Genomic DNA, 12,246 nt, shown 5'->3' with positions numbered 1-12,246 from the left:
GATGTGAATAATTGTATGAATTCTGCGTCTAGTTCCAATTGAATTATATCTAAAATTTCCATTCTATGCTACATTATTTACCTTCAGATATACAAAATTTCTTAAAATTTGGAAATCAGCATTATTCTGTGGTTTAGGAACAAAAGCAATCTTCCTATTAAGCTCATGTGGCTTGCTTCAAACTACATCAAAGAAACACTGAACTTTAATGTATGACTGACCAGGGCGATCTCTCTAAGAAATCAGAAGTCTCCTTCATATCCTCTGTTTTAGAACCACTCTCTACTTTTTCATGATGATAAATAAAATAGTCAAAAACACCCCAGGGTAAAATCAGAAAATCAGGGTAGATAGAACCAAGAATACAAAGAAAGCAACAATCAGATTGTTGCAATCTGTAAATTGGACAATTTCTCTGAATCTGGGTAGCTTTTGGCCTGAAATTTGACACTGGCAAAGCAAAATTCTCGTATTCTATAGCACCCTATGTATGAATAAGTTGAGTCCTGTGAGTATGAATAAGTTCTTTGTTTTTTGCCTATCTCATGGCTCTAAAATTTTATAGGAACAAAGTGTTTTAAAGTCAGAAAGAAGTTAAAATTCTTCTGATCTTTCCCCTTTATTTTACAAATAAGAAAACCAAGGTCCAAAGAATGGCAGGAACTAGTGTGCATAAAATATATGCATATTTAGCATTATTTTGATGTAACAAGAGTAGATTACTGATATAGAACTATTTGACAACAAACTCTTAGCTCTTGTAAGACTTTTTTTTTTTTTTAGATTTTATTTATTTATTCATGAGAGACACACACACACACACACAGAGAGGCAGATACACAGGCAGAGGGAGAAGCAGGCTCCACGCAAGGAGCCTGATGTGGGACTCAATCCTAGGTCTCCAGGATCACACCCTGAGCTGCAGGCGGCACTAAACCGCTACAGCCACTGGAGCTGCCCTTGTAAGACATTTAAGTCAAAAACATTTTATGTATGTACTTGAGGCTCCACCATTGGTCTCATGTGGAGATATGCAGAAAAGTGAGAGAAAGAAAGCAAGTAGCCTAGCACTGGTGTGGGTGATGAGAAAAAGGAGACTACAGAAACTCTAAGCACAGGAGCAAGTAGAAGAGTAACAGTGACTAAAGGTGGTTTAATCCTCATTGGTGTGGTCCATCAGTGGTAAGTGGTAAGGACTGGCCAGTTCCCTGGTCATCCATATCTGTATCACATATAAGCATGCTAAAGACAGTGTTTTCTTCTGTCAATGATATGAAAGGCATGTATAAAGTAACTTTCTGGTTGAATCCATATATGATATTTAGAAAATTCAATGTAAAAGTAATAGTGCACACAATGTGGATTGGGATTCTCAATAATGCTGGCCCTGAGATGGATCATGAGCAAACTACTTAGACCTTATTCAGCAGAGTCCCTGTCTTAGGCTCCCTTTCCAGGGGACTTCTGTGCTTTGGAGTAGCATCCTCAAAACTTTCTAAGTCTGCTCCTGGTACATAGAGGCTGTCTGGGAACAGCAATGCTGTCTGGGCAGGGTGTTCTGAGCCTAGACAAGACACATATGGACCTAATCCTCAATTCTCCTCTTTGGAGAATTCTAGGATTCTCTTTTTCCTATATCCACCAGCTTATGAAATCAGCCATTTGCCCTAAGGAGCTTTGTGACCCACATCTACAGGATTGTCCTGAGATCTCATGGCTCAAACCTGGCTTGGTAAACAGCTGAGATTTTCCAGAGACCAAAGTTTTTCTTTTATGGAATTACATGAGATGGAGGCACCACAATAGTGCTGACATGATGACTACCAGTCATCACTTATGTCAGACATAAGAGAAGTTCAGGGCTCTGGTTTAACCAATGGTCTTCTCCTGAATGTTGGGATGGAGATACATGTTAAAGCTGCTCACTGACTCCCACTCATCTGTGTTCAACCTTTCATGCTGCCTCCCAGAACAAGCACCAGAGGATATCTGTGGGAGCAACAGATATCCTCTACCTCACTGCCTCCCCTACCTTGGTATTGGTACCCAGAATGATAATCCCGTTTGCTCCACAGGCTCTATACCACCCATCAGGTATTCCTCCAGAATTGGTTGCATCTATCTATTCCAGAGACTTTTGAGACCATTGTTCTGTAATGCCACCAAGTACTTTCAATCTATGCCCTATTTTATCTCCAATTGATATGATGACATGCTTTCCTGGGTCAATGTTAGGTAATGTCAGATGAGATAGAGGTATTCCTTGTATGAATGGGAATGTTCTTCTCACTCGGCCCACATGCTTCACCCACACTCCAAGTTGGTGACACTGTGAAAGGCAACAATGCAATCAGAACTGAAAAAGATCACGTTCTAGAGAAGTGATTAAGGCATAAATACTTCAGGTGGCTGAAAGGTGCACTTTTCTACATGTTATAAAATAAAAAAAAAACAAATTTAACACAAAAATATTACCATTCACATTTTCCTGAATGATCTGGTTAAGCCTAACATTTATGGTCATCATCAATGAAGGACCAAAAGAACCTTCAAGAGAGTCATTGGAAGTTGTTACTCACAAGTAATACAATGGATGATGTAGCATCTTAAGTAATGATGCAAACAGAATTAAATAAATGGAATTTGAAAATGCTAGAGGCAAAATAATCTATGGTTCTGAAGAGCCATGGCACTGTAAGTAATAATAGAGTTAGTACCTTCCTTCTGTGTCAGGGAAAATGAAATGGCCAGAAATGGCCTATTTGGGATTAAAAAAAAAAAAAAGATAGTTCATGGAATTGAAGAGAAAGAAGAAATTACCTGGAAACTAAAAAGAATCCTCATTTTCAGTATTGGACCACTACCAAATATGTAATTAATTCTTTACCCATTATCCTAAATCTTCACTGATAAATTATTATATATTACATAAGATCGATGATTATTATAATACATTCATGGTCAGATTGTTAATATATTCAAGAACCCCACAAAATAGTTTGTCCAGGCACTGCATACAGGGTAGGGCAGGCCTTGCATACATTTTTACATCCAGCCTCAGTGTGTCCAATTTATTTTTTTTTCCAATTTCTAACTTCCCTTCTCACTCTCTTGATCTATGTCAAAGTTATACTGTGCTGGACTTGAAGCATGGCCCCAGTTTTCTGAGAATAACATGTATGCAGTTTGAATATTGGTTTGTGTATGAAGCTGTGTATATGTATATATATGCACACATGCTTATTTTTGTGTTAAATATGGTATAAATTTACTAATATTTGTGAATATTAAATGCATTTACACACAGGCTTAATAGTAAATATTTATGATATAAGAAGAAAAAATACACAAAAGATAAAAATAATTGAGGAAATGATGAGAAAAATACAATTTCATATTTAATTATATTTTATTAGATTAAATGTTCCAAGACAATGCCATTTTCTATAAACTTTGACTGCCCTCCTAGACACTCCACCCTCCTAGAGATTCCTCCTTGGGAATGCTTTATGCATCACTAGGTACTTTACAGAATACAGAAGCCAGTCTAGTTCATTAAATATTAATGCTGCTTATCTCTAACCCTGTTATCCACCAGCACCTTAGGAGAATACATAACCTCATATAGAGAAGTAAACTTTCATGAAATTTAGTCCAGATATACTATCTTCTTAAATCTGTTCTAACAGTGGGCCTACTAAGTGGTTTATCAATTTAAAACTCATAATACTTAGAGCCTTGATATTATCCTGGTCAAAAAAAAAACCCAAAACAAACAAAATAAACATTGTAAAAATGCCAGATGCCTGGAGACCCTTCCATATTCCACATGTCAAGTTTTAAGAAAATTCCCAACAGTTTCCCCAAGTAGTTTTGTGATTTTTATACTTCCATCAACAAATATGAGTTATATAAGGGCTCCGCCCCACATCCTTAACATATGGTCTTTTGGGTCTTTGAACTTAGCTACTATAGTGAGTGAGAATCAATAGCTCCTTGGAGTTTCAACTTTCTCTTTTCCATGACTAATAATGTTGTTCAGATGTTCATCACTTATTGATCATTTTTAAATCTTTTATGAATTATGCCTTATTATTTTCCAACAACTACAAAGTTAACTACTTTGAGACATATTTGAGTATAATTCAAAAATTTTTCAGAAATGAGTTTAAAGGAAAAACTACTTATGTCAAAAGTAAAGCAATAAGACCAGTAAAATTTATATATATATATATATATATATATATATATGCTAAATATCATATATTATCTTTGGTATATTATTACTTAAAGTGAAATTAAGTTTAAATAGAGGAATCTTCAGGAAAAGATAGGGCTGCTTATTGGTTATTAATTAGAGTTTGGGAAAAAATAGTTGGCAAACTTGGTCTGGGCCCTTTATATTATGGCAAACTTTTTGGCACGATGTAGGGAAATTATAAGGAACAATAGGGATAGTACAAGTGTGGGATATTTACAACTTATTCACCTGAAGACAAGAAGTGGTTCCTGGAATTTAGAGGCTCAGAGAGCATTATGAAGAATGCTACCTGATAGGAGGGATTTATTTTGAGGAGTTCACTCAGCCCATAATGGCCAACAGGTCACCTGCAAGGAAAGAAAAGGTGGAACCCAGTATATACTGACTTTACTTCTGTCCTATTCTCTGATGGTACTTTCTGTTTTTCTTTTTTAACCCAACTAGATGCCAAAGGGCAAGGGATGATGTTGATGCAGTGCATACTTGTGAGTCCTCCATGATACAGAGTATGCATGGTCCTAGAAAGGCAAAGAGAAGACATCCAACACATTGGTCCACATAAATCAAGAGCTGGGGGAAAATTCTGAACAAAATCTTGAGAGCCTGCATTCTTATATATTCCCCTTTCAATTACTAATCTATATTTTTTTCAGTATTATATCTGTGATATTAGATACGGTCTCTTTTTCTTCCCAGGGTCCCCTTAAAAGAGATTTGAATTTCCTTTTAACCTTTTAATAAAACCAAGAGTTATCCAAAGTAATCCTGATTTTTAAAAAATACTGTGGCCTAATACTCTTTGAAATCAAATCTAATATGTTTGCCTTGAGGGTTAGAATTTAAAAAAATAAGAATGAAATAATCATGTAATTGCCGCCCACATGCTATGTTTGTGTTCCTAGGTATTCTTACATGATTTGAGAACCACAGTGAAATTTAAAGTACAAGTAGAAAGCCATTAAGCCTCTGACTGGCTAGTAATCTGGGACCTGTTTGATGATGGCATTTGCTAGAGGATGTAGTTTGCAGATCATCCGTAACCAGAAGGTATCTCTAACCGGAAAACATAAAGCTCTATCCTCAGGGATATGGAAATTTTCTATCCCATACTTTAGGTCCAGAGACATGGCTCACTGAGAGAGGCCTTTCCCTGGAGACTAGTTCTTGTATAACTCCTTGGCTCTGGCTATTGGGAACTCAATCACAAGCAGCTTGCAGTCTGTGGCATCCAGTTCTTGGCAAACAATTTCTCAGATGCTGAGCAGAAGTAGGTGAGTTAGTCCCTGTTTATGCTGGAAAAGGGTTCACAATGGCAGTAACAAAGTGGTCCATGGGACAAGAGAGCTCTGGTGGCTCAGTCACAGTCTCTGTAGCTGGGGCCATCTCCAAGTGGTACAGCAAGGGAGAGAGAGAGGAGGTGTGTTGAAAACAACTTGGATTCATAGCTGCACATCAGTCACTCACACAAAAATACACAGCAAAACTCTCACAGTGATGAATAACAAACTGACATCTATGAACCCAAGAACCTATATCTAGATACAAACATATAACAAAGAATGTCACATGCAAACACAAAGGAAAATACCAATGATAACTCTCATTATCTGGCCCAAATGAAGCCTTTTCTTCTCTACATCCTTCTATTTTGTTATCTCAGAGGGGAACCTCTTATACTGGCAACAGACATCCTAGCCAGAAGAGGTTACAACACATCTGAGAAAAAGGAGAAAAACAGCCTATAAGATTTTAGAACCTTGATACATGAACTTAGTCTTTTATTACAAGAATAATAAAACAAACACAACCCAGCTTGGTGAAATAATCATCGCCCTGCCCACTGTAGGTGCCACCAAGAAGAGTGAAGAGAAGACTTCTCAAACTGTAAAGGAGCTCTCAATCCCTCTGCCATAGCCCTGCATAGAGCCCCTTTTAGGATGTGAATCACTGCTTCTCAATCACATTTTATTTAACAGGACTATATTGTTGAGATACACGTTTTTCAAAAGGAAAAATATTGAGAGCCATTGGTGAAGAGATAAATTATAGAAAAAGTTAAGATAAAAGAGGATGAAAGTTTTAATCTACTCAGTTGCTGCAAAGGGGAAGAAAAATAAATTTGACAGCTGTTTCTGAAGATTAACCTTATTAAACAGTTATAAAGTTGATCAACTGCAATCTATCTCCATCACTAACAACATGGTACAGAATACCATCATTTCTAACCTGGATGTCTGTGATAAATTTCTAATTGACCTGGCTACAAATGTACTTGCTGCCTTTTATTATATACTTTTGACAGTGAACCAGAGTGATTTTTTGAAATGCAAATCAGGTCATGTTACACTGTACTTTATAATCCTACAGTTTCTTCTCATTGTTTCTATTTTTATTTTTAATATTTTATTTATTTATTCATGAGAGACACACAGAGAGAGGCAGAGAGACATAGCCAAAGGGAGAAGCAGGCTCACTGCAGGGAGCCTGATGTGGGACTCAATCCCCCGACCAGGGATCACGACCTGAGCCAAAGATAGACATTCAACCACTAAACCACCCAGGTGCCCCTCTTCTCATTGCTTCTAGAATGAAAAGAAAAACTCCTTAAAATTAACCACAAGGGCTTACATGATTACTCAGTTTTTGCACCAGCTGTTCCCATTAACTAGAAATATTTTTCTGTACTCATTCCTCACTTCCACTTACTATTACTGGACTCTTAGACTTCAGCTATCAATTAGCACTTCCTCAGGAAAACATTCTCCATGAACCCTGGCCAGGTTAAATAAGCTCTTAGTCTATAGTGACTCTTCTTGGAGCCTGACTGATACTTTGCACTTATTAAGTATATATGATAATATTTGTCTGTCTCAACAGACTACGTGAACCATGAGAGCAGAGCCTGGATTTGATTTTCGCCACCCAATATTTTAAACACTAATACTAGGCACCTACTGGTTGCCCAATTATAGTTAACTGTGTTCAAATGGAGAATTGCCAGGAATTGATGACTAGATGTGAAGTAGGCAGGAATATGGAAAAGAGAAAGTATTAAAAATATCTTCAAGATTTCTTGCCTGGGATGTTGTGTACATAGCATCACTACCTAAAATTGAGGAAAATGGAACAGAAAAGTTTTCAGAAGTAGAGAACTACAGAACCTGTTGGATAAGAAGGGCCTCAGTTATCCTGTAAAGTACTTGGAGATACATAGAGAATTGGGGAAGAACATTTCTAGAAACATATTTTTGAGAATCACAAGGAAAAAATGTGTTACTTGCAGTTAGGAAAGTGAATGGAATCATCCTTAAAAGGCACCTGGATGAGGAGAGACTACAGACAAGGACAGAATACTATTGAAAAGAAAGATGAAGAAAAGAAGTAAACACATTTCAAAGAGTATTCTGAGATTTAGAAAGAAAACAGAAGAGGTGTTCAAAATCCAAGAGAGAAGAGCATTTTATGAAGATGAGAAATATATTAGTAAATGAAGAATTTATCACTCCCTGTTTGTAGCCATGCCCTAACCAGTTATTATATTTAGTTATTTCTAGTCTCCATGCAATGGGAACGTTGAGGTTATAAGGACTGCATAAGATTCAGTATCAAGTCCAGAAAAAAAAAAAAAACAAAATCAGAACGTGCATTCTCAAAGAACAGTTAATTGCAGTGCATGAGATTTGTAAGACTTTCTGCAGTATGCTAAAATGTGTGTGTGTGTGTGTACATGTGCCTGCATTGGCAGTGGGGATTATGTCTGGTGAGACTCCGAAGGATTGTTTTGTTGATCTAGGAATAAACATGAATTTTTTTTAGAATAAACATGAATTTTATTCCAAGCCTCAGATAGTAGCAAATTAAAGTTTTGTTTCAACCACAGAAATATAGAGAATATTTGCAAAGGAAGAAAGAAGACAAAGTGAGATGTGAAGTTCAAATGCAGAAAAATAATTAGGAAAAGACTATGTTTCCCAAGGCTAAAGGATAAGATAAGGCCAAGGGAAAACAAAGGCACAATGCCATCTGTAATATCTACTATGGCATCTCTCCTGGGTTTGCTTTTTTAGGACCTATCCACCTATTCCTCAGTTGCTGGAGATATCAGATGCTGAGAATTCACATCTACATTCCTCCCTAGAAGGAAAATCTCCTCCAAAATTGTGCCCCATCACACAGGGTGGCCCATGGCTAGTGACTAGACACCACAGGAACACAAATAACTAGCTTCCTTGCCTCCTTGTGGAATAACTTAGAAGGGCTACTCCAGCTCCAGAGCTTCCCATTGTATCACTGGAAGTATCGGATGCAATCTCATGAAAGGTCAGTTTCTCCTTTGAACTGATCCTACCTTATTGACTTTTTTATAAGTATATTTCCTAGAGAACTCAAAATTCCTTCTGCACACCATGTTATATCTCAGTTCAGTTTCAATAGAATCAAATTAAAACACTATATATGATCATAGGAAAGATTGTCATTTCTACTCAATTTTAATTTGCTCATTAGGGCCTGTCACTAATTCATGATCACTACCTATCACTATATAAAGTATCATGAGGGACGCCTGGGTGGCGCAGTGGTTTGGCGCTTGCCTTTGGCCCGGGGCGCGATCCTGGAGATCCGGGATCGAGTCCCACATCAGGCTCCCGGTGCATGGAGCCTGCTTCTCCCTCTGCCTATGTCTCTGCCTCTCTCTCTCTCTCTCTGTGACTATCATAAATAAATAAAAATTAAAAAAATAAAATAAAATAAAAAATAAATAAAGTATCATGATATGGGACGCCTGGGTGGCTCAGTGGTTGAGCATCTGCCTTTGGCTCAGGGCATGATCCTGGACTGGGATCAAGTCCCACATCAGGCTCCCTGTGAGGAGCCTGCTTCTCCCTCTGCCTGTGTCTCTGCCTCTCTCTCTCTCTTTCTCTGTCTCTCATGAATAAATAAATACAATCTTTAAAAAAATAAAAATTAAAAAAATAAAGTATCATGATATCATGGAGATAAATCTGACACTGGTTTTGACCTCAAGGAAATTATACCCTAGTAGTTCATGTCTACCATTTTTTCAAGCTGGAGTGAGATCAGAATCACCTGGAGGGTTTATTAGCAAATTATTGGGCCCCATCCACCCCCAGAGTTATTGGTTTAGTGACTCTGGAGTAGCGTCTAAGAATTTGCATTTATAACAAATTACGAGATGATGCTCATACTCCTGGCCTAGGAAACATTTTGAGAACTACTTATAACCAATGATAACTAACATAACAGAGAGATAAATAGACCTACAAAAATAATAAATAATCCTGAAATAAGCAACTTAGAGAAAGCGCTGATGATGGTATGTCATTAAATCTGGGCTAAGAACTATTTTGTTGATTGGAGCTGGTAGGGAGGATTTCCTCATCAGAAGAAATAAGAAGAATGACATGGAGAAGAAAGTATGCAGAAAGTCTGAAGTTCGGTTTGACCGAAGCATAGAGGTAAGATTACATAAATAGGTCAGAATTGGTGTTTAAGAGTCTTTGGTGCCATTTTATAAAATATTGGCTTTTTTCACATAGGTAGGGCACTCTTGCTAGTTTTATTCTTATGAATCAGAGTTGGCAAACTACTCTACAGGGAGAGAGAATACAAATTTTTAGCTTTGCTGGCCAGAAGGTCTTGAATACAGCTGCTCAGTTCTGCCATTGTAAAATGGAAACAGCCATAGAAAATATGCCAATTAATGGGAATGCTTGTGTTAAAATAAAAAAATCTTCATTTACACTCAAAGGAACATCAAGGGAAAACATACAGCACTGTCTTAGATGTAGCACTACCTAAATTCAACAAGCCCAGTCACTGTAGGTATTCCACCCACGGACCAGAGCAACCCATAGAATACATCCTATAACAGCAAGGCTTGTAATGGTTGCACTCATTTGAAAATCACACAGGCTCCACCATGTCACAGACTGCATGCACGGCACAGGGCCAGTTACAACCCAGACTCAATCACAAGGCACACCAGACAGATGCCACTATTATAGTAAAAAAAAAGTCTGCTGCTAACTTCAACACATTAGCTTCTATCATTCTTATCAGGGAAACTAACTACAGCACTAATATAGCCTACACTCCTCCTAAATTGAGGTAAGTATCTGGCCTTGGTAATTCTCTAAATTTAAGAAAGATAGACATATTGTCAGTATTCAGGCAGCATGAAGGATTATCCATTAATATTATGCAGCATGAAGAAGGCAGGAAAGAAGGTTAAAAATCACCAAAGGCTCTTAACAATATCTAAGAACAACCGTGTTAAACTGCCTAGGAATGGGAACGTAATATAACCTAGTAAGTGATAAGACTTGGTAGTTCTAGGAGGGATATTACTTTGGTAGAATCACATAATGGTCTCCCAATGTGTCTAAATTTCTTAATTCCATTACTTAGCTCAGACCAAAACACCAGGTATCCAGTCCTCCACCCTTATGGTAAATATACTTTATCTATTCCTTAGATACTGAAAGGGAGAAAGATGTGAGACATGTAGGAATTTGCTATATTTGAAAATGTTCTATGTGGTTTTCTATGTAGATGAGGCAAATACTTTGAAGTGAGTGTCTTTTTAATTGTGCCTCATATTGTCTCTCTAGGTTTCCACTGCTATATTATGGAATTAAAGAATGGATTTTCTGTTTCCTCAGAAAACAGACAACATGCTATAAAAAAGATTAGGGTCTTTCCCTGGAAGCCAGAAAACTCCTGCAAGAAATGTGTCTATAACCAATTCCTAGCAATATGCTGCATTCCAACAATACACAGTTCCATCCTCCCTCCTTCCTTCTGGTGGGGATTCCAGGGCTAGAAGATGTGCACATCTGGATTGGCTTCCCCTTTTTTGCAGTGTATCTGATAGCCCTTCTGGGGAACATCACTATCCTGTTTGTGATCCAGATGGAACATAGCCTCCACCAACCCATGTTTTACTTCCTGGCCATGTTGGCCTGCACTGACCTTGGCTTGTCCACAGCCACCATCCCCAAGATGCTGGGCATTTTCTGGTTCAATCTCAGGGAGATTGGGTTTGGTGCTTGCATCACACAGATGTACACTATCCATATATGTACTGGCCTGGAGTCTGTGGTGCTGACAGTTATGGCCATAGATCGATATATTGCCATCTGCAACCCCTTGAGATATAGCATGATCCTTACCAATAAGGTGATAGCTATCCTGAGCATAGTCATCATAGTCAGGACTTTGGTGTTTGTGACTCCATTCATATTTCTCATCCTGAGATTACCTTTCTGTGGTGTCCGGGTTATCCTTCATACCTACTGTGAACATATGGGCTTGGCAAAGTTGGCTTGTGCCAATATTAGGGTCAATGTTGTCTATGGATTGATTGCTTTCTCAGTGGGATACATTGATCTATCTGTGATTGGATTCTCCTACGTCCAAATCCTCCGAGCAGTCTTCCACCTCCCCTCCTGGGATGCCCGGCTCAAGGCACTCAACACATGTGGCTCGCATGTCTGTGTTATGTTAGCTTTCTACCTGCCAGCCCTCTTCTCCTTCATGACACATCGCTTTGGCCACAACATTCCTCATTACATCCACATTCTTCTGGCCAATCTGTACGTGGTTGTTCCCCCTGCTCTTAACCCTGTTATCTATGGGGTCAGGACAAAACAGATAAGAGAGCATGTACTAAGGATACTTATCCCTAAAGCCTATTGACATTTAGATCTAGGAGGATTTTCCATGACAGTTAAGGGAAATAATAATATAAAAGTAGAAGTAAACATTGGAAATATTTTTGTAAGACTTCAGCACTCCCACACAGGCCAATCACACTATTTCCCCCACTCTTCCTATTTGTACACCCACTAGAAAGCATAGTTCAAAGCTTCCCAAACTATTTCTCTACTTTACCAAAAGAAAAACACAAAACAAAACAAAACACTCACATTTAAACCACATTGATATTACAAAATTTTTAAAGA

General features: G+C 37.9%; 1 protein-coding gene across 1 annotated transcript; it reads left to right on the top strand.

The window, feature by feature from the left end:
* Window positions 1–11,038: 11,038 nt before the first annotated feature.
* Window positions 11,039–11,980, top strand: LOC121476566 (olfactory receptor 52E5). The gene has a single exon (XM_041730662.1). The coding sequence runs from the start codon at window positions 11,039–11,041 to the stop codon at window positions 11,978–11,980; it is 942 nt and encodes a 313-aa protein (XP_041586596.1).
* The last annotated feature ends 266 nt before the right edge of the window (window positions 11,981–12,246 follow it).

The sequence above is a fragment of the Vulpes lagopus genome, chromosome 15 (assembly GCF_018345385.1).
Source record: "Vulpes lagopus strain Blue_001 chromosome 15, ASM1834538v1, whole genome shotgun sequence".
NCBI classification, from domain to species: Eukaryota; Metazoa; Chordata; class Mammalia; order Carnivora; family Canidae; genus Vulpes; species Vulpes lagopus.
The sequence above is the reverse complement of the archived record's forward strand: the minus strand, read 5'-3'. Positions and strand labels throughout refer to the sequence as shown.

Bases quoted from the DNA above. Each gene is read 5' to 3' on its own strand.
- LOC121476566 (XM_041730662.1), top strand. From the start codon at position 11,039: ATGCTGCATTCCAACAATACACAGTTCCATCCTCCCTCCTTCCTTCTG.